The 19915-nt window shown below is 51.0% G+C and overlaps 1 protein-coding gene across 1 annotated transcript; it reads right to left on the bottom strand.

Moving 5' to 3' along the window:
• Positions 1-221: 221 nt before the first annotated feature.
• On the bottom strand, positions 222-15309 carry LOC104685005 (mesothelin). Its single transcript, XM_039560654.1, has 26 exons — positions 15290-15309; positions 15153-15180; positions 14029-14113; positions 12932-13093; positions 12540-12742; positions 12212-12303; positions 11547-11677; positions 10931-11052; positions 10371-10533; positions 9864-10079; positions 9463-9633; positions 8892-9038; positions 8711-8760; positions 8131-8251; positions 7588-7673; positions 6871-7000; positions 6597-6787; positions 5773-5863; positions 5234-5345; positions 4761-4945; positions 4246-4392; positions 3879-4012; positions 3076-3203; positions 2422-2516; positions 1163-1352; positions 222-726 (listed from the first exon to the last, which is right to left on the bottom strand). The coding sequence occupies exons 4-26, from the start codon at positions 12944-12946 to the stop codon at positions 632-634; spliced, it is 3015 nt and encodes a 1004-aa protein (XP_039416588.1). The 5' UTR covers positions 12947-13093; positions 14029-14113; positions 15153-15180; positions 15290-15309; the 3' UTR covers positions 222-631.
• Between the last annotated feature and the right edge of the window lie 4606 nt (positions 15310-19915).

Here is a 19915-nt window from a genome sequence, read left to right on the forward strand (position 1 = left end):
TGGACAGATATTTCCAATGAGTGGGAAAAAAATATGGAAAACCTTGTACAAAAGTCCTTTCCCCTCCACATGAGGAATCTGAGAATGGCCTCAGCTCTCAAGTGTTGAGCAGCCAACCCCAAAGAAAAGTAACAGGCAGATCCTGGGATTCTGAGCACTTAATCTGGGGGGATTGAAGCAGAAGGAAGGTGAGGGCAGCCTCAAGGAAGAGCAGACATTCATCCATTTGCTTCTGGCATTTTTACTTCGTTCCAGGATTTATTTACAAGAAGCTGGAAAACTTCACTCCCACCCTGAGGTCTTGGCAGTGTCACGAGGTCAGGCTCTGAGAAATGTCACTTTTAACCTGCAGGACTCACCCTTAAACCCAGCAGTAAGATGTGGTTTAGCAGTGGTTTGGGGTTGAACTGGGCTTGGGCTGTACCAAAGGCAAAGATCCTGCTCCAAAGAGTCTGGAATCTTCCCTTCAGACAGAACTGGGGTTTTTTTATCAAGGGATTTGAAAGCCATAAGTACCTAAAAGTGAGTCCTGCGCTAATCCCAGCTGCCTGGAGCTCCAGGTCTCACCCCAGGTCTCAGAGCAGGGCACAGGCTGTTCCCCCTCATCGTGGTTCCTCATGGGAGGAGATGGTCAAGACAAGATGGACACCATGAGGAAACTGAGGAGCAGGGCATGCAGGAGGTGAAATGCCATGGCCACGGTCCCCAGAGGGGCTGAGGACACTGCTGGAGGACAAAGAGGGGGTTAGAACAAAGAAATCAGTGACTGAACCACTTCCCCAGAGGGAAAACATCCCTCTGTGCCCCATCCAGGGATTCTCTCTGCCTTTCTAACCATGGCAAACACCAAGCCGAGTTTGGGGGTTGGAACTGGAGGATCTTCAAGTTTCCTTCAACCCAAACCACTCTGTGATTCTGACTCGAAGCCCAAATCCTACAGGCCTGAGGAGGAACGCCTGGAAGTGCTCGCTCATTTGGGATATTCAGCCAGTGAGGCTGCTCCCAGTGGGATTCCAGGGTTGCTCCTCATGTTGAACCCAGAATTTGCCCTTCAGGGCTTCAGGCTCCTCAGCAGAGCTGAACTTGCCGCCCCAGTTTTACTCCTTGCTGCAACCCCAAAATAAACCTTTAAAGCCCAACCATGAGGGGTCCAAAAAAATACCTGGGAATTTGGGGGTGATGATGTTGATGTAGCCCTCCTGCATGCCCCCTGTGAGCCCGATGTGGAGTTTGTCCAGCTCTGACTGCTTCTGCACCTGGATCCATTCCCGGACAGGAGTCCTGTACTGCCACTGGGCCAGCTCAGGGAGGTTCATCCCCAGCAGGCCCTGAACCTCCGAGGGTGTGAGGCTCTAGGAGGAATCACAGAGCAGGGATTAGGGCTGGGAAGGCAGGGATGGAAATGACCCTGCTGGCCAGGGAAATGATGGGGTTTCCATTGGGAGAAGGGGGAAGAACAAGGACAAATTCCCATGAGCGGTTTCACTGGGACAAGCTTCCCTCAGGATGTGGTGGTTCCACAAGGGCTCTTTCTGTTGGCCTCTGATGCCAAATGTCCTACACTCAACTGGCAGTCCCATCCAGAAATCACTGGGATTTCTGCCCAGATTGGTGACATTATTTGTTGCCTTGTCTGGAGATCTGCAGTCTCGTGGGCCTGTCCCCTGCTCCTGCCACTATGAGGACGTGCCCTGTGGGGTATGCCCAGCCTCTGTCCTGGAGGGAGGCCTGCTGAGATCAGGAGATTGCCCAACCTCCCAACAGCACCCCTTGGAAAAGGCAGCCACCCTTCAGTTACAGTGAGAGAGGACACAGACTTGTGATCCTCTTGGATCCTTTGTAACCCATTGGCTTTTACCCTCTCACACCCACCCCTGTACCCCTATAAGATCAAGCCCTCTGCCCCTGTGGGACTGGAGAGCTCGTCCCTGGCCTCCCTTCGTGGGGTGTGGGCTAATAAAGCTGCCTCATGCAGAGCTGCTAAATGAGCCTCCCATCTCTCTCCTCCTGGTCTGGCCTGGAGCAGAGCAAGAGCTGAAATCACGAGCTGAGAACCATCAAAGAGCTGTTAACCTCTCTGCAAAGGCACTCCGGTGGCTGAGGGAACTACACGGACCCCGGGAAGACGGTTCCTCACGGGACCATCTCTCTGGACCAGTTACAGTTTCCTGGGTCTGAGCTACAGACCCTACACCAGCTACCACACTGCCCTGAAGAAATTCCACCGGCTTTGCATCCAGCTAGGACTCCAAATTATATTTTTTAAGGAATTTCAGGCTGTTTCTCTACTTTCCATTGGTCTAACATCGCTCTAGATTTGATGGAATCGCTCCTGATTTCCATCAGTGGACAACACAACCAAACCCAACCGCTCAACATAACAAAATGCAGGGAATTAAAGAATTCCAAGGTCCAGCTCACCATCAGAGACTCTCTTCTCAAAGTCACAAATGTGTTCACGTTCATGTTCACGTTGCCCTTGCTGAGAGCCTTGAGATCCGCAGCAGGAGCACTCCCTGGCACCAAAGCAAGGAGAATGTCAAGAAAATCAAGGTCCCAAAGGAGCCGTGCTGGGTGTCTGCACAAAATGAGGATTTCTCCACAATTCATTAGGCTGGGGCTGGTAACACAGTCAGGTCCAACTGCAAAATACAGGGATGCTCCTCCTTTTTTTATTGGGAGTTATTTTGTTGAGCATTAAAAATCTGTGACAATGCCAGTGGAAAGAGGGGTGAGAAGAATTTGGAAAAATTCTTGGTTTAACATGGAAAAAAAAAAAATCAGTTTTGTGACATGGAAAAGGGCTGTGAGATAAATCCTGAGTTTGATTTTCCCTGTGATGGTCTGGAAACTGACTTGGGCAACTTAAAGCAGGCACAGAATCCTTCAATAATATTTTATGCCATCTACAGGTTGGAAAGACAAACTTTTAACAACTTGGCTTTGAAAATTCCCAAATTTTAGATGGATTATGAATGATTATCATTTTGTTTTATTATTATGATTATTGTTTTGTTATATTTGGCTTGTGGCCAAGAGTTCTCTTTCCCCATAACATTCTGGTTTTTTACATACCCAGGTAAGGTAAGATCAGCTGATAGTAAGCAGGTAAATGGTGCTGGTCAGAGAAAGCCTTTTTGGCTTTCTCATATAAGATGTCCTTTGTCTCCTGTGAGCAGGCTGAAGGATCCAGAGATGCCAACCTGCAGAAAAATAAAGATTTTGAGTAAAAAAAGCTTTTATTATCTTCAGCCTGGTCAATTTTCACATATTCTGAGTGTTTCTCTGGGGTTCTCTGCACAGCACAGGTGATCCCTTCTTCCCAGATGTAGGGAGAAGCTGAAAAGAAAAAGAATGGCTCAGTTTCCTGCTGAGAATTTGTCCTTCAAGTGATGATGGCTCTGATGGTGCCCAATAAATCTGTGTGCTTGCCAAGCTGTAATTAATTAATTTCATTTACCAGTCTTTCAGAGGAATCTAAACTGGAAATGCTTAAAAACCACGAGGATGTGGCACTTGAGGACATGGTTCAGTGGCAACCACGGTCCTGGGTGATGATCTGAGAGGCCTTTTCCAACCTTAACCATTCAGTAATTCTATGGAATTAAATGTAATTAACTCTTTTGCAGATGAAATCATGCACAGAGTCAGATCTTCTGCCTGCTGAGCTAAAATAGAGTTTGATTGGAAATCTGAGCCCTGCCTGGCAGGACGGAGATCAGCAGGATGGGCACCAGCAGGTGTTAAACCCCGACACAGAGCAGGTTCTGAGATGCTTCTTAAATTTCCTTTCCCTGAGAGCAGAAAAAAGGAAAAAGCACTTGCAGATGGGAAAGGGCTTTTGGAAGAAGCCAAGGACACCCCAGTTTTTGACTCACTTGAGGCTGGGGGGGTCGATGGCCTTCAGCTCAGTGGCGTTCAGCAGGCACACGTATCTCTTGCCGATGGCGTTCAGGGCCGTGGCATTCAAGGCATTGCCCAGCCCCACGTAGCGTTTAATTGCTGCTGAGGCCTGGAAACACAATTAATGTGATGAATTTAATTGAATCAGAACATGTGGCTTCATCCCCAAAAGAAACACGTGCAATAATTACAAAAATAAAATGGAGTAACTTCAAATCATTCGTTTGGGCCTCGAGGATGGGCGATGACATTGTGGCACCAAAGATGCTTCAACCACCTCAGAGCCCACTCAGTTAATCCTAAACCAGCCCCCAAACCAGGAAAGCAAAGCCAAGCCCCTACCAGGGAATCCGAGGGCTCATTTTTCAGGAAGGCAGCCAATGTGTCAGCTGAGCTGATCTTCCAGGTGGAGATTTCCTCCGGGGTGATGAGGGGAAGGAAAGGGCTCAGGTTGGAGAGCAGGCTTTCAGGATAACCATTGGGATACATCTGTGGAGACACTGCTGTTATGGGTACAGAGTGGGGCAGTGGGGCTGAGGGAGCTGGGGTTTACTCTGAGGGAAAGGGGAAATGATGATTTTAGTGCTGTTTTCAAACTCTCTAATGGGAGATTGGAGGGAGGATGGAGCCACGTTCCTCTCAGAGGTGCCCAGTGAAAGGCTGAGGGGAAACAGGCCAGGAAAACTCAGATTAGATCTAGAAATAAGAAATAAGAAATAAATATTTTCCCAGTAAAGCTGGCCAAACCCTGGGAGAGGAACCAAGAGACAGTGGAGTCACATCCTTGGAGATCCCAAATTCACCAGGTCCTGAGCAATCCCATCAGTGGTAATTTGACATTTTAGGGCTGGTATTACCTCATCCAGGTATTCCTTCAGCACAGCCAGCTGTGGGACGCTGAAGGGGTAGGTGGGGAGCTGGGACAGGTGATTTTCCAGGGAGACATTCCGGAGGCAGGCGTGCAGCTCCTCGGGGCTGTAGAAGGCGGGCATCAGGTCATTGTTCAGAACTGCCTCTGTTATCTCTTTGTCAGGTGGGCAACCTGGTGAAGCCATGGCAAACTCAGGGTTAAATTAAATCCTTTCACTCCAAGCTTTGAACCTCAGAATCATTTTGGTTGGAAAAACCTCCAAGATTGATCTGTGCCAGATCCACACTTTGTCACCAGCACAGAGCACTGAGTGCCATGTCCAGGAGTTCCTTGGACACCTCCAGGGATGGGGACTCCAAACCTCCCTGGGCAGCCCCTGCCAAGGCTTGACAAGCCACGAGCTCCAGGTGACCTCTGATCCCAGTGGGAATGCCTCTGGATCAGAGGGAGCTCCCCTACCATCCGCTCGCTTGTGCCGGCGAGGCAGCAGCTCCCCAAAAACGGTGCCCAGCTCTGCCCTGGACAGAGGGGAATCCCAGGCAAAGTTTCTCAGCCAAGTGGTCAAAGCATTCTGCAAGGAAAAGGGATCATCAGGGGGATTTGGGAATCCTGGATGTGCCTCCAGCACAAACCCTGCTACTCCAGGCTCTGAGCCCGGAGATCTGGCCTTGCTGAGCCAAAAGCAATTGCTGAAATGTTCCAACTCTCCCTATCCCCCAACCCGTCAGTGACTGTAGCTCTTCACAAAGCACTGAGAGTTATTCCTGCTCTTCTCACAGTGACAGGAAGGGGATGACAGTGACCTGGATTTGCAGTTCCAGGTTGTCAGCCCGAGGAACCCTCACTTCTCACAAACCATCATCCCTTTGGCACCAGGCTTCTTTTAAAAGGAGAAACTGCTGAAAGCAGACTGGCTCAGCAACCCCCAGCATATTTCACCCAAACTCCAGGCCCCAGGAGTGCTTCCCAAACTCCCCAGCCCTGTCTGAAGAACTCACCTTGGGAATCTGCTGCAGGATGCTGTGACCCAGCACAGGGATCAGCCCGCTGAGCTCACTCAGGGTGAAGGCTGACCACGCTGCAGGAGGCCTGCAGACAAAAATGAGCAGGGATCAGCTCTCAAGGAAGAGCAAAACCAAAATAAACACCTTAAACCCCCCCAGGATTATGTCCTCGTAACATTTGACATTAAGAAAACACAGGGATTAAATCCTAAAACACCTGCATCACTTCCTGCTGCCCAAAACTTCATTGCAGCAGAGCAGAAGTTCTCAGGGATGTGAATCAGGGCAGCTGGGTGGGAAAATGGCCTTGAACAAATACATTCTTTTCTTAAGCATGGAACCCAAAGAATTTCTGTTGCTCACTATGGCTCAATTCAGTGCCAAGATCGCAGGGCAACTGTTACAGGAAGGAAAATATTTTGCTTCCGTCTGTGTTAGAATCAGGGATTTATCAAACATCTGTCACTGGACAGGTAGAGGCAGAATGTTTCCTCAAAGTCTGTGCCTGACAAACAGCTTGAACTCACCTGTGATCACCAGGTCAGCCAGAGAAGTTGGATTAATGGAAAAATAAACAGAAGAAAAGCTTTTATAACTAGAGCAAGAAAGACAACTTATTTTTCAGGGGAATTTCACCCAGGCCTTTCAGCTGAAATAATTTCAACTAAAACAACATAAAAGACCCAATGGAAAGCTCAAAAGCAATCAATTTTTGGGGTTTTGATCAAGGTGGTTAGCTGGAGTTCACTCAGGTCTTAGTAGGACAATGGGTTTGATTAAGAAAACAGTTTGGTGATGTTCAGGAGAAAAACCCATACCCAAAGGTGGTGTTGCCACTGCTGATGACATCCCTGATTGCCTCTTCTTGGTCAGGCAGGAAAGATCCACACTGGCTCAAATCCTTCAGCAAACTCCCACCAGAACTCCTGATGTATTCCCCACCCAGGTCACAGACCAGCCGTCCCAGAATCTCGGCATTTTCCTCATTGATTTGTGTGCCAGGGATTTTCTGAAATGAAGGCAGAGGCATTAACCGGGATGGAGCATCCCTGGATCCCAGCCCCTGCAGGGTCCCTGTCCCTCCCCACGTACCAGACACGCCAGAGCCTCCAGGAGCAGCTGCTGCCTCCGAGGCGCCTCTCTGGGCAGAACATCCACGTTTGCCTTCCCAACATTGATAAAGAACTGGCTGCAGCTCCCTGTGGCTGCATAGTCCGAGGGGCTGGAAAGATAAATGCTCCATGAATTCTAGGGAATGAGAGCAAGCTCAACACAGAGTGTCCGATAAAACATCTTCCACACCTGCACACTGAACTCCAGGGGTTGTTCTTCCCTAGTTCTCTTCTAGTCCACATTCTTTAAAAATCAATTCTCACCTTAAGGAAACTGTTGTGAGACGCAGCCTAAAACTCTTCAGGGTTTTGATACAGAACCACAGTGGGAAAGCGGTGGAACAAGGAAATCCACTTTATTCCCTGTTTTCTTTGATGTTGTAAGGGAAAAGCACATTCAGAGGCCTGGGAATGCTAAAACTTGGCCTTGGACACTTCCAGGGATGGGGCAGCCACAGCTTCTCAGGGAAATCTGGGCCAGGGCCTCCTCACTCTCACAGGGAAGGATTTCTTCCCAACATCTCATATAAATCTACCCTCCTTCAGCTTTCTGCAATCCCGTTTTTTATTGCCCAGAAAGAGGCCTAAACAACTCTGAAATACAAATCAAACTTCACATTACCAGCCTGGTTATAAATTAATCCTGCTTTTCCCACAAAGTACGAAGGCAACACCATGAAAAGCACAGCACAGTTACCTTAAAAACAGCAACAGGTCTTTAGGGTAACTGTCCAAATCCTTGGGAATCCCATGCAGTGTCACCATCTTCAGTAAGCAGCTCAGCTGGAAGGACACCAGAGGTTGCATCAAGGTGAGAAACCACCATGAAACAGAAGAAAAAGATAAAATAAAGATCTTACTCTGCTCCAAAGAAAGAAAGGAAAGAAAAAAGGTGAAAAGAGACGAAAATTGAAGGGTTTGGTTCCCTGAGAACCAAAGTGGGTTTGGACTTCTCCTCTCTTTGGGGAAATTCAGAACTGTGGGAGGGACACCCAGGACATTTGTTCACAGGAATGAACCCACAGGGATCCTCCAGTGCAGTTTCTGCCCTGCCCAGACACCCCAACAACCCCCGCTGTGCCTGTGCCACCCTCTGGGGGAAGAGCCTTTCCCTAAAACCCATCCTAACCCCCCTGACACATCCCTGTTCCAGCCCCTTAACTCCAAGTGTTGTTCTGGCTGAACAATCCCCTTTGGAACCTTCAGGAGAACATCAAACACTTGGGAATGTTGGAACTACCTGGTCCTGTCCCAGCCTGACGTTCTTCTTCCTCATGACTTTGGCCAGCTCCTGAAACCTTTCTGCTCCCACAGCACTGGCAGCTGCACAGGTGAAGCCTTGGAGGACAGACTGGGAAAGCCTGGAGATTTCCAGAAGGAAAATCAGAAGGGAAAGGCCTTCAGGAAGGTGTATTCAGAGCAGGACACTGTTTTTCCACATATAAATCATGGTTTTAATCATTTTCATCTCAAATATATCAAAAGATACATTAGCCCCTCTAAAAGAATCCCTGGAACTGTCCTGTGGAAGGCTGGCATATTCCCTGATTGGAAACGCCTTCCCGAGGCAATCTGGAGCAAGATTCCAGGTGCAGCCTGAGCCAGAAGCATCATTTTAGAAAGAAAATGTGGCCTCTGGGTGTATTTTACAGCTGAGCCCTGGTAAATCTCAGTGTTCCATGTCTGTGTTTGGGTTCACATTTTATTTCCCATCTGTTTCTATGGATTCAACAGGGTGGATGTGCCATATGCACCACAGGAAACATGGGAATTGCCAGGAAAACACACAGAAAATGGAAGGAGAGGAGGAACATCTCTACCTGCTGAAGTCAGGCTCTGCCTTTACCACATCACTGAAAAACATGGCAGCCTGGGAAGCAAAGGCAGAGGTCAGTGGTTTTCCAGGAGAAACAGCTCCATTCCCAGGTGGATTTGTGGAATCCATGGCCCCACAGAGGCCAGGGCTGGCAGGGAGGGGAAGGAGGATCCCACCCCCATTACCTGCTCTCTGGTCCACGGTTTATTGTTGAGGTCCTGCACATTTGGCTTCTCTTCCCCAAAAACAAGCAGGGATTTTGGAATATAGCTGGCCAGAGCACTGGGAATGAGTTTAACCAGCTCAGCGGGGTGGCCAACACTGGAGGAAACCTTTAAAACACCCAACAGAACAAACCATGGAAATCTCACACAGTTTTAGTCCAAATCATGGCAATATCAGAACCAGAGAACTGTTTAGGCAGGAAAAGGCCTCCAGGATCAAGTCCAACCTTGAACTGATTCTGCTCCATTTATATTCTTTCCCTGGGAACATTTACTGGGAAGTAGTTTCTGGGACCACCCCGTAAAACAAATCACTCCTGCCCATGTCCCCAAGAGGCTGAGCAGGCCAAGGACATCGACACAGGCCCGGTGACAGGACTTGAGTCACTTGTCCTGCTGCCACCCTGGCTGGCCATGACAATTCCCACAGCTAATGCTGTCTGGATGTGCAGCTGTGTCACACCTGGCCCCAGGCAACCAGTGCCCCCAGTCCCGCTCCTTTGTGAGGTCTGAAGAGGAAAAACGAGGTCACCTTTTCCACCAGGGTCCTTTTCAGAGCAGAGGGCAGCAGGTCCATGTGCTGGGTAAAGCCAGGCAGCTGGAGGGCCTCCAGGACGACTTTTGGGGGCAAGCTCCAGAGCGTGCTGCTGTTGAGGCCACCCACCAAACTCCCCAGCTGTGCCAGGCTCTGTCCATCCAGGATCTGCAAGGGAATCCCAGAATAATTTAGGCTGGAAAAGACCTTTGAGATCCTCAAGTCCAAGCGGTGCCTGATCCCCACCTTATCCCCAGCCCAGAGCACTGAGTGCCACATCCAGACATTCCTTGGACACCTCCAGGGATGGGGATCCCAAACCTCCCTGGGCAGCTCTTTCCAGTGCCTGACCACCCTTCCCATGAGGAAATTCCTCCTGGATTTGTGGGTCTCTGTACCTGGTAGCCAGAGCCGAGCAGTTTGTTGACAATAGCCCTGGACTGCTCAGCCTTCCAGCCACGGACACTTCCCAGGGCAGGAAGAGCTGCTTCCAGGTACTCCTCAGGGATGCTGTTCTGGATGCTGGACACAGAGAGCCCCAGGGCAGCCTGGCCCAAGACTCCCAGGACTGCTGGAGAGAAATCCTCCAAGTTCCTCACCAAGAAAGATGCGACCTGCAAAGGCCCCACGGATACAGAACAGAGTCAGGGGAGCAAGGACGGGAGATATTGGATCCCACAGCCTCTGGAGGTCTCTTAAATCCCTGGATTTCTGCCTCAGGTTTTCACGCTGAAGCCTGTGGATGGACCATTTCCAGCACTGAGAATTGTGAGGTGATGAAAACCCAGCCAGACACCACAATAAAGACACGAGATGACCTAGAGGAGTGTGACAGGAGGGGACACACGAGCTGGGCCTCAGCCCCGCCAGGTTTTGCGCAGGTGAGTCAATTCCCAGGGGCTCACCTGCAGTTCCTGCGCTGCCAGGGAGGAGGGAGCTCTCTTTCCAGGCATTCCCTTGGTCCATGGGCAGCTCTTCCCGAGCCTCTGGGCCACACCCAAAGCCTCCTCCCTGCTCAGGTTCCTCACTGCCGAGGGGCTCAGGGAGCAAATAAATCTGTCTGGGAGGCTGCAGGGAGAGGAAAGGAGAGGCTGCCAGTGAGAGAGTGGCTCCATCAGACCTTTCCCCCTTTTCCAGAGGGTGCTCTTTTCCAGGCACGTTTCCCCTGACTCCTTTTAGCTCAGATGATGCCAGTGCTCCAGCTCAGAGAGCTGAAAAACTCTGGGTGTGCTGCTGGCCATCAGCTGGAGCTGGCACTGCAGGGAAATCATCTCCCAGGAAACAGAACTTGGGATCTAGCCCTCCTCAAGACCAAGGGCCGTGGCATTCTTTGAAAATGAAACCCTTAATTAGAAAATTAATGGAACCTTTCAAGAGGTTTAAATGAAATCCCCACTCAGACTCTTGCTGTGTCACAGTCCCATGCTGAGCCATCCCAGGAAATCAGATCCCGTCAGATCCATACCTTGACAGTGGAAAACCAGGAGCAGAGGTCAGGAGGAAGGTGTAGTACCGAGCAGTGTCCCGGAGCAAGGTGAGGTTCCTGACCATCTCCACATCCACCGGATCCCTGGCAAATTTTTGAAGCTGAAGGTGAAGAAAAACAAAAAGGGAAAATAATTCAGATGGATCCTTCAATCCTGACAGTGACATGGGTTTTTCACCTGGGTTTAAAGTTGTGCTGAGGTTTTTTTTTTGTTTTCAAGTAAACACTGGGATCTTGATCAGGTTTGGGGTTGTTCCTCTTACTGACTCCAGTTTGCTCCCTGCAGGATTCCCTTTGTGAAACCAACTCCTGTGCAAGTCCCTCATCACGTGATGGGGGAAAATAATTGCAGTGAATGTTCACCTCAAATTAACAGGAGAAATATTCCTGCTGGCAGCATTCCAGGAATTTCAGGGCCAGGTTGGACGGGGTTTGGAGCGCCCTGGGACAGTGGGAGGTGTCCCTGCCCATGGCAGGGGGTGGAATGGGATGGATGAGTTTTAAATCCTTCCAACCCAACCATTCTGGGATTCTGATTTTGCTCAGGGCAGGATTGTGACCTCCCAGGGTCTCCATCCCAGAAGGCTGCACTTACCGTTGGCTCATCCCCAAAAAGCTGCAGGTCCTCCATGGTGGCGTGCTCCAGAAAGGATCCAAGATAATTCCGAAACCAGGCAGTGGAATTCAGACCAGGAATGGCCTCACTGTAGCATTTCTGGCTGGATTCTGCAGGCAGAAAAAGAGACACCATCAAACTATAGCCTGAGTCATTCTGGGGGTGGAAGAGGCTTCAGTCCATCAGGGAACTTGGAGAGCTCCCTGGTCACACCTTCCGCTCAAATCCACGTGTTCACACCATGGGACAGGACAAACACCTCGGGAAAGAATCCCAGCCCCCCCAAATATTTCATCCCCAGCCTCTTTCTTCCTCCCTCCAAATCCACCAGAAGCTTTTTGCAGGACGTTCAATCAGTGCATGGAAGCTCCTGCCTGGGTCCCTTTCTGAGCCAGATTCAACCCTCAGAACCAAACCCTGCACCTCCTTTTCCCAGCAAAAGCAGGAAATGCAGTGAATTTAAATCAGCATAGCCCTGACTGTGTTGATTTGTAAAAATCTTATGCTAATAAGGCCTTCAGGCAGGGACATGATTCCTGAATCCACTAATTACCAATATTCCCAGCCTGTTTCTATTGGAGATTCACAAAAACCCTGTGAAACCTCAGCCCTGTGACAGATCCCAAGGAAATCAGATCATTTACCATCCTGGATGAGGAAGTGCTTGATCCCAGTGTAAAGATTCCTCTGCTCCTCCACAGGAAGCTGGGAATAGATTCCATCCAGGGCAGCGACTCTGCACACGGATAAGGAAGGCAAACACCTCAAATGTTGCTGAGGTCAGGGTTGGGCTCTCACAAAACCCACTGATATTCTCAATCCCATCCTTTTCCAATGTGATTTTCCCTCACAGGAGCCCCCAGGATATCCCAGGATGCTGCTGGAAATGGTCCATCCACAGCCTTCAGCAGGAAAACTGAGCCAGAAATCCAGGGATTTAAGACATCCAAGGAGGGGACATTCCTCACTTACACCAGCTGGAATTCCTCACAGGACACATCCTTGGCACGGAGGCAGCCAAAGACCTTGGGCTCCACCAGGAATGGCTCAAGTCCCTCATGGACCCACTGGGCCAGCACTGGGGGGCTCTCAATGCCAGGCACTCGCAGCATCCTTTCCCACAGGCCATTCATGAGGATCAGGCTCCACTCGAGGGAAAGGGGCACGTGGGAAAACTGGAGCAGGAGAGGTGAAGAAACCCCTGAATTCCAGGGAATTCTAACCAGACATCAACATAAATCCAAGCAAATCTGAATGCTAGGAACAGAAATCGTTGGCTCTTTCCAAAATAAGGTAAAAAAATCAGGGGATTTGAAATAAAGCCTTGTCCTGGAGAACAAACAGTTGGATTTGGGAATACTCACCCGCTGGCTGAACATGGTCAGGGAGGCCAAAAGCTTCTTGGCATCATATTTGGAAAAGAACAGAATGGAATATTCTGGATCGACGGCTGTGGCAGGTTTAGAGGCCAGGCAGGAATATAAGGATATGAGGAACTCATCCTGAAGGTCCTGGAGCCAAGCTCCCTGGGAAAGAAAAGGGAAATGCAAATGAAGGTGATAAAGGATGGGTCATGTTTAGAGGTGAAATCACCTTCAGGGGGCTCACCCATGCCTGGGCATTTGGGAAGGGATTCCTCCCTTGAGGGGGGTAAAACACTGGCACAGGTTTTAAAAGCTTTATCCAAAAACCTCCCCCCCAAAATTGCCATTTGATCTAAGTAGAAACTTCCATGGGAACTCTCTAATCCCCAAACATTTTTCAGGGAAACAGTTTACAAACAGTAGAAGACAAAAACAAAACCAAGAAGAAAACAAACACCAAAAAATCCCAAACCCCACAAAATCCCGCTCCCCCCCCAAAAAACCCCCACTGACAAATATTTACAGAAATGCCATCTTTTTGTTAGAAATATTTACTGAAAAACACAAATTGCTGTCAATTTAATTGCGATTACTGGCAGCAACTTAAGAGACAATGACAAAAGCAGGAAAGAAAGTAAACCAGGAATATTCTAGGTGGCGTTTTCCAGACTGCAACCACTTCTAATTGTGTTTTTACCCCTTTTAATTGTGCTTTTACTCCTTTTAATTGTGCTTTATCCCAGTGGCCCAGGGTGACTCTCCTGCAGAGACTTGTTCCAAAGCTGTGATGTCAATTTTTAAGAGCCAATTTGATTTGGAAAGTTCCTTTTTCCCACCTTCCTTCTCGCTTGGGTGGTTTGGAGAAGGGAATCCCCACTCCCAAAAGCTCTCCGTGGTGTTTTGGCCACTCCTGAGCCCCATGGCACAGAGCAGGTGTCCCATAAGGGGTGGCACTGCCACACCTCGGGGTTGGGGGTGGATAAAAACCCAGACTGTTCCACCCACAGCCACCACTGGGGCTGTTTTTAAGCCAGAAGTGACAGAATTCCCAAGGAAAACAAATCCCAGTGCCATGGGAAGCAGGGGATTTTCCTTACCTGTGCACAGGCGAATTGGCCAAAAGTGAGGCTGCACGGGGACGTTTGGCCTCGGGCCACCTCCAGGAACTGCTCCTGGCTGGCACTGGGAGAAAGCAAGGACAGCACTGGGAAAGCTGCAGCAGCTGGGGCAGGATGGGCTGGGAATGGGGGAAACTGGATGGGGAGCTGGGGCAGGACTGGGTGGGAGAACTGGTGGGGAGCTGGGGCAGGGCTGGGTGGGGATAGAACTGGTGGGGAGCTGGGACAGGACTGGGTGGGAGCTGTGGAAGAACTGGATGGGGACAGAACTGGTGGGGAGCTGGGGTAGAACTGGAGGGGGTAAAACTGGAGGGGAGCTGCGGCACATCTGGATGAGGGCACAACTGGATGGAGGTACAACCAGTAGGGAGCTGGGCACCAAACCGGATGGGAGCAGGACTGGTGGGGCACTGGGGCAGAACTGGGTGGGGAGATGAAAGCAGGACTGGCTGGGGACAGACCTGGATGGGGATAGAACTGGCGGGGAGCTGGGACAGAACTGGAGGGGGACAGATCCAGATGTGAACTGGCACCCCTCAGCAGCCCAGCTGCAAACCCAGCCCAGAGCACATCTGGCAAGGATATATTGAGTGCCTGAGTGTCCCTGAGCAGCGTTTTGCTGGCTGATTGTTCCCCCAGGCAGGGACAGCTCTCCCGGGAAGGATCCAGCCCTCCCAAAGCAGAGCAGGAGCAGAGCCAGGTGGCTCAACCCATACAGCAAACACAGAGGGACAAAGTGACAGCACAGGATGAGGACTGCTGGCAGCAGCGACAGGGGAGAGGTGGATTGTTGACCCTCAGGTATAAAACAAGATCAGTGGAGGTCTGGAGTGGAGCTGTTTGAGCCCCACTTGGAGCCAAGATAAGCTCAGCACCAATCCAAGGTTCTTGGCTTCCTCCCCAGGGCCCGGCCCTGCCTTTCTTTGTCCTGCACAGACACAAAACCCCAGGCAGGCACTTTCCCTTCGCTGTTTGAACAAGTGCAACCAGAGCCCTCCCTGCCCTCAAAAAAGGGTTCAGAGGGATTTTTTTTTTTTAACCCGAGAAACCAGAATGACTCCCAAGGAAATGCTGCCACAATCATTTGTGGATGGCTCACATACCTTTGCACCGAGGCACACACAGCAGATTCTGATTCCCAAAACAAAAAGAGAGACAAAGATAAGGAATTGTGAGAGGAATTGGCACACAGAACCCTGTCTGATTTTTCCTGGTGGAGGATATTTGGGAAGAAACTCACCATTGATGGGGGAGCTGGAGCACTGCACCAGGAGAAAGAGAAAAGAGATGTGTTAAAAAGGGGTTCTAACATTATCTGTGATCACTGCAGACAGACAGGTGGGAGCTGCAGCCATTTGGATTGGGATGTGGCCTGAACACACTCAAATCCCAAATCCAGACCTCCCAGTCTGCTAAATTCATACAGGTTACTGCTCTGTATCTCAAGCAGCTGGAAAGTGCCAGGTTATCCCATCCCTCAGGCACGAGGAGGGAATGTTCTCCCGATGATCTGAGCACCGTTTGAGTGTGGTTCCAGAGGAAGGGAGGGTTGGAACAGGATGACCTTCAAGGGCCCTCCAACCCAAACCATCCTGGAATGTTTTGAACACACGGATTTGCCTTACCAGCTGTGTCCCAGCAGCAGCTGCAGCAGCTCCCTGCCACCCTGGAAGACAATGAGCCGTGGTTTTAGAGCAAACCCAGGACAAAGCTCATTCCCACCGCTCAGCCCCAGCCATCCCTCAGCTCCCTGCAGGGTTTTAGTGCTCATCTTTCACCCAGAATTTCACACTCTCCTCCCTGCTGTGGTCCCTGAGGGGTGACAGACACGAGGTCCCCCTCTGCCCCCCCAGCTCAGCCTGGCTGTGTCCAGGTGACACGAGGGATGTCCTGCATCTGTCCCCAGAGAGGGACAGCAGGGGAACGACAGAAACAACACTCAGGGGACACTCCTCTCCAGGATTTCTTTGCTCCAGAGGCAGGGATCAGCTCAGGAATCACCTCAGTTATCATTCCATGTGCTTTTAGCTTTGCAGCTTCTTGCTCCTTACAGTGCCCCCACATGGGAATTGGAGCCTGGCCTGTGCTGGATTTCACTTCTTTCTCCCGCTAATGCCTCAGATGGATCAAAACCCCTGTGCTGGTGTGGGAACCCCAGTGCAGGACAGCTCTCCCCCAGTCCTGCCCCAGAGCCCGGCAGAGATTTACCAGGAAAAGTCAAACTGCTCCTTCTTGGCAGCTCTGCACAACCCTCCACCCGGCTGTCCCTCATTTCTCAACTTCCAGAGTGATCCTGATGGCACCTTCCATCTCCCTGCCAGTGCCCCAGAGCTGGGAAGGTGGGAAATGCCAGGGTAGGAACCCAGGAACAGCACACACGGGATGAACCCGGCAGGAGGGTGATTCCCTGAGCCTGCCACGCTCAGCATCCCTCATACACAGAAAAAAGGGAAAGGTGGAGCTTCCCAGTGTTCCTGGTGGGACAGAACGAGTGGAATGAGAGCAGGGAGAGGCAGGGGACACAGGGAGGGGCGGCTGCAGCTCCACAGCCACGGTTGGATGGCACAGGGTGATGGAGGAGGAGGGCAGTGCCTTTCCTGGGTGTGGATGTGTTCACAATCCCAACAAACTGAATTAGGGAGAGATCTAAAGCAGCTTGGATGAGTCCTTAATTAGCACAACACCTTTCTTGATTACCAGCTGCTACACCTTTGTAATTATTTAATTAATGGAGGACTGTCACTAATTAACGGACAAAGGAACCTTCCCCTAATGGGGTCCAGGAGAGCTGGAGAGGGACTTTGGACAAGGGATGGAGGGACAGGAAAAGGACAAATGGCTTCAAACTGCCAGAGGGCAGGGCTAGGTGGGATATTGGGAAGGAATTCCTCCCTGTGAGGGTGGGGAGGCTCTGGAATGGATTTCCCAGAGGTTGCCCCATCCCTGGAAGTGTCCAAGGCCAGGTTGGACGGGGCTGGGAGCAAGCTGGGATAGTGGAAGGTGTCCCTGCCCATGGAACTGGATGAGATTTAATGTCCCTCCCAACCCAGACTACTCTGGGATTTATTATTCAATATTCAATCAGTTGTGATTATTCTTCAAGGGCTTTCCCAGAGACACCTGGATACTCCAGCAAAAGGAACAGGGAGCAGACAGCTCTGAATAGACAGAGGAGAACCAACCCCATTGCATCTTCCCACCCTGTTTATCACCAAAATGAAAATATTTCGCTGACAGATCCAGTAACAACAGGACAATGAAAGGCTGGGGATGCAGAGCAACCACCAAAGTCACATTCAGTGGTCTGCCAGCACCATTTCCCCTCTTGAGGATAATCTCTGGCATGAAAAACCCTCCTGGGACACCCCTCCCTCCACAGCCAGACTCACCCAGCAGGAGGAGGAATCCCAGCCCTGGGAGCAGAGGAGGCATTTCTGGACAGGTCTTCAGAACACCCACAGAGGTCACCTTCGTTCAGCCAGGAAATTCCAAATAGCAATAAATTAATGGCAAAGCCAACTCAGAGGAGGAAAGTCAAAGGTGGCTGTGTCACGTGGAAATCTGGATGTGCCAACACCCTTCACAAACCCCAAAATTAGACCCAAAAGAGGTGAAAAACTCCTGCAGGGTCGGGAAAGCGCGGGGAGAATTTGGAGTTCATTAAGGCAGCTCATTAGTGTCCACGCCCTGAGCCAGATCCGTGGTGGCAGAGGGACAGAAGGTGGCACAGCCTGCTCGGAGGGGACCCTGTGACACTCACCTGTGGCTGCTGGTCCCAGCTAGGCAGGCTCTGGGCATAGCAGGCTCCTTTTCACTGAGCAAACCAGGGTGTGGCCCTGCCTCCTCCACCTGCATCTCTGCGGGATGGATTCGGAGCCCTGGTCACACCCTGAGCCCTTGAGAGTACACACGGGCTGTAGGACAAATAACCGGGCTGTTTGGTAATGCCTGGCATTTCTAGGATACAGCAGAAGCTGGATTCCCTCCCTGCCCTGCACCGGACAAAAATCAATCTGTGCTCAATCCTCCAGGAGCTCAGGGAATGTTTGGCACCAGGGAATTTCAGTTCAGGAGCTTGAAACGGTTGGAATTTCTTGAAAATCTCTGCGTACCCCAATCATCTCCACCTGGGAAATCCCGAAGAGAAATACATGGGAGTTCTGTCAGCCAGTCAGGCCGTGGAATGGGATGAAGCTGTGCCAGGGGAGGGGTAGGATGGGTATTGGGAAAAGGTTCTTCCTCCAGAGGGTGCTGGGCACTGCCCAGGCTCCCCAGGGAATGGGCACAGCCCCGAGGCTGCCAGAGCTCCAGGAGCATTGGGAAAATGCTGCCAGGGACACCCAGGGTGGGGTTGTTGGGATGGATGATCCCTGTGGTCCCTTCCAGCTCAGGACACTCCACTATTCCACATCACATGGATGTCAGACTGCGAGCTGTTTCTTTGGACACTTCAGGGTAATTTTACATCCTCAGATTTGGAGAAATCACTGTTTGGTCGCTTTATTGGTCCAGACAAGTTTTTACAAAGCCCAGTTCTTTGTAAAGAAAGGGCTTGCCCATTCCTGACCACAAATAACTCCTGTTGGTGTCACTGTCACCTCCCAGCACCACCACACCCCCACTTTTCTCAGCACACTTCACGTCCTTATCAGCTCCTCTGGAATTAGCACAGCAGCCAGTCACAAAGGCAGCTCATCTGACTCAGAGGATCCCCAGAATTAGCGTGGCTCTCACCAACACCCATCCTAAGCCACCCAAATCCATAAAAATCATCATCATTCTGTAATTTGGCCAATTCACAGAGTTCAGAGTGAGAGGCCTCTTCTCCAGGATACCCAGAGGAGGTGTCCTGGAGCAGGATGGGGATCCTTCCCTCAGGTTTCAACTATCAAAGCTCTGGTGTTTTGCACCTTTTGGAAATTCAGCTCTCCAAACAGGCTGTCCGTGACAGGATCAGATGGAAAAGTGCTGGATGGGGAACTGCTGGAAAATCTGTGGCTCCATATGAGAGAAACAAAGGCTCTGCCACTGCAGCCGGACCAGAGTCATGGAATGTTCAGGGGTTGGCAGAGATCATCCAGTCCCTACCCCAACACCTTCCACTATCCCAGGTGGCTCCAAACCCCATCCAACCTGGCCTTGGCCACTTCCAGGGATGGGGCATCCCTGGGAGAGGTGTCCAGGACTGCCCAGCCCACCCCAGAGGTGCCACCAGGCCTGCACAGGTCTGTGAGGGGGATTTTGGAGCTCACCTGCAATAAATGATCCCCTTTAGCTCAACACAATTACACACGAGCCCTATCTCTGCCTCCTTTCCCTCTGCAAGATTCATTCTCCCAAAAAACCGATCCCAATTCTGCACCAGGATCACCAACACACAGCGCTGGGTGGGAGGAGAGGCTGTGGAAAAGCTGCGGAGGGTGGGATAGCCCCAAAATGAGTCAGAGCCTTCCCAGCCAGGCTGGCTGGGCTTGGGTAGCACCAGGCACGGCTCGAGTGTCCTGCAGTGCCCCTGAGGCGGGCAGTGACTGTTCCTGTGCTCAGCCAGGTGTGACAAGGGACAAGAAATCCTCCCCGATCCCACCTCCAGCAGCACGGGCACGCCCCGTGCCGGGCAGCCGGGACAAAGGGGCTTTGTGCTGGCTCAGGAAAGCCGGGTCTCACCCTGGCTCGGCACAGCAGCCCTGTAAGGCTCAGGCTTTGCCCAAAACCAGTTAAACCACAGCAAAATTCCTCAGGCTGGCACCACTCACCAGGACATCCCGGTGCCCTCCTGGCATTAACCCCAAACGTGGCCCAGAACCTGGAGAGGTCTAAGAACGGGAATGACAGAGCAGAAAGGGAGAAAGCTTCAGGAATAAAAGCC

Source organism: Corvus cornix, chromosome 14, assembly GCF_000738735.6.
Source record: "Corvus cornix cornix isolate S_Up_H32 chromosome 14, ASM73873v5, whole genome shotgun sequence".
In the NCBI taxonomy this organism is placed as follows: domain Eukaryota; kingdom Metazoa; phylum Chordata; class Aves; order Passeriformes; family Corvidae; genus Corvus; species Corvus cornix.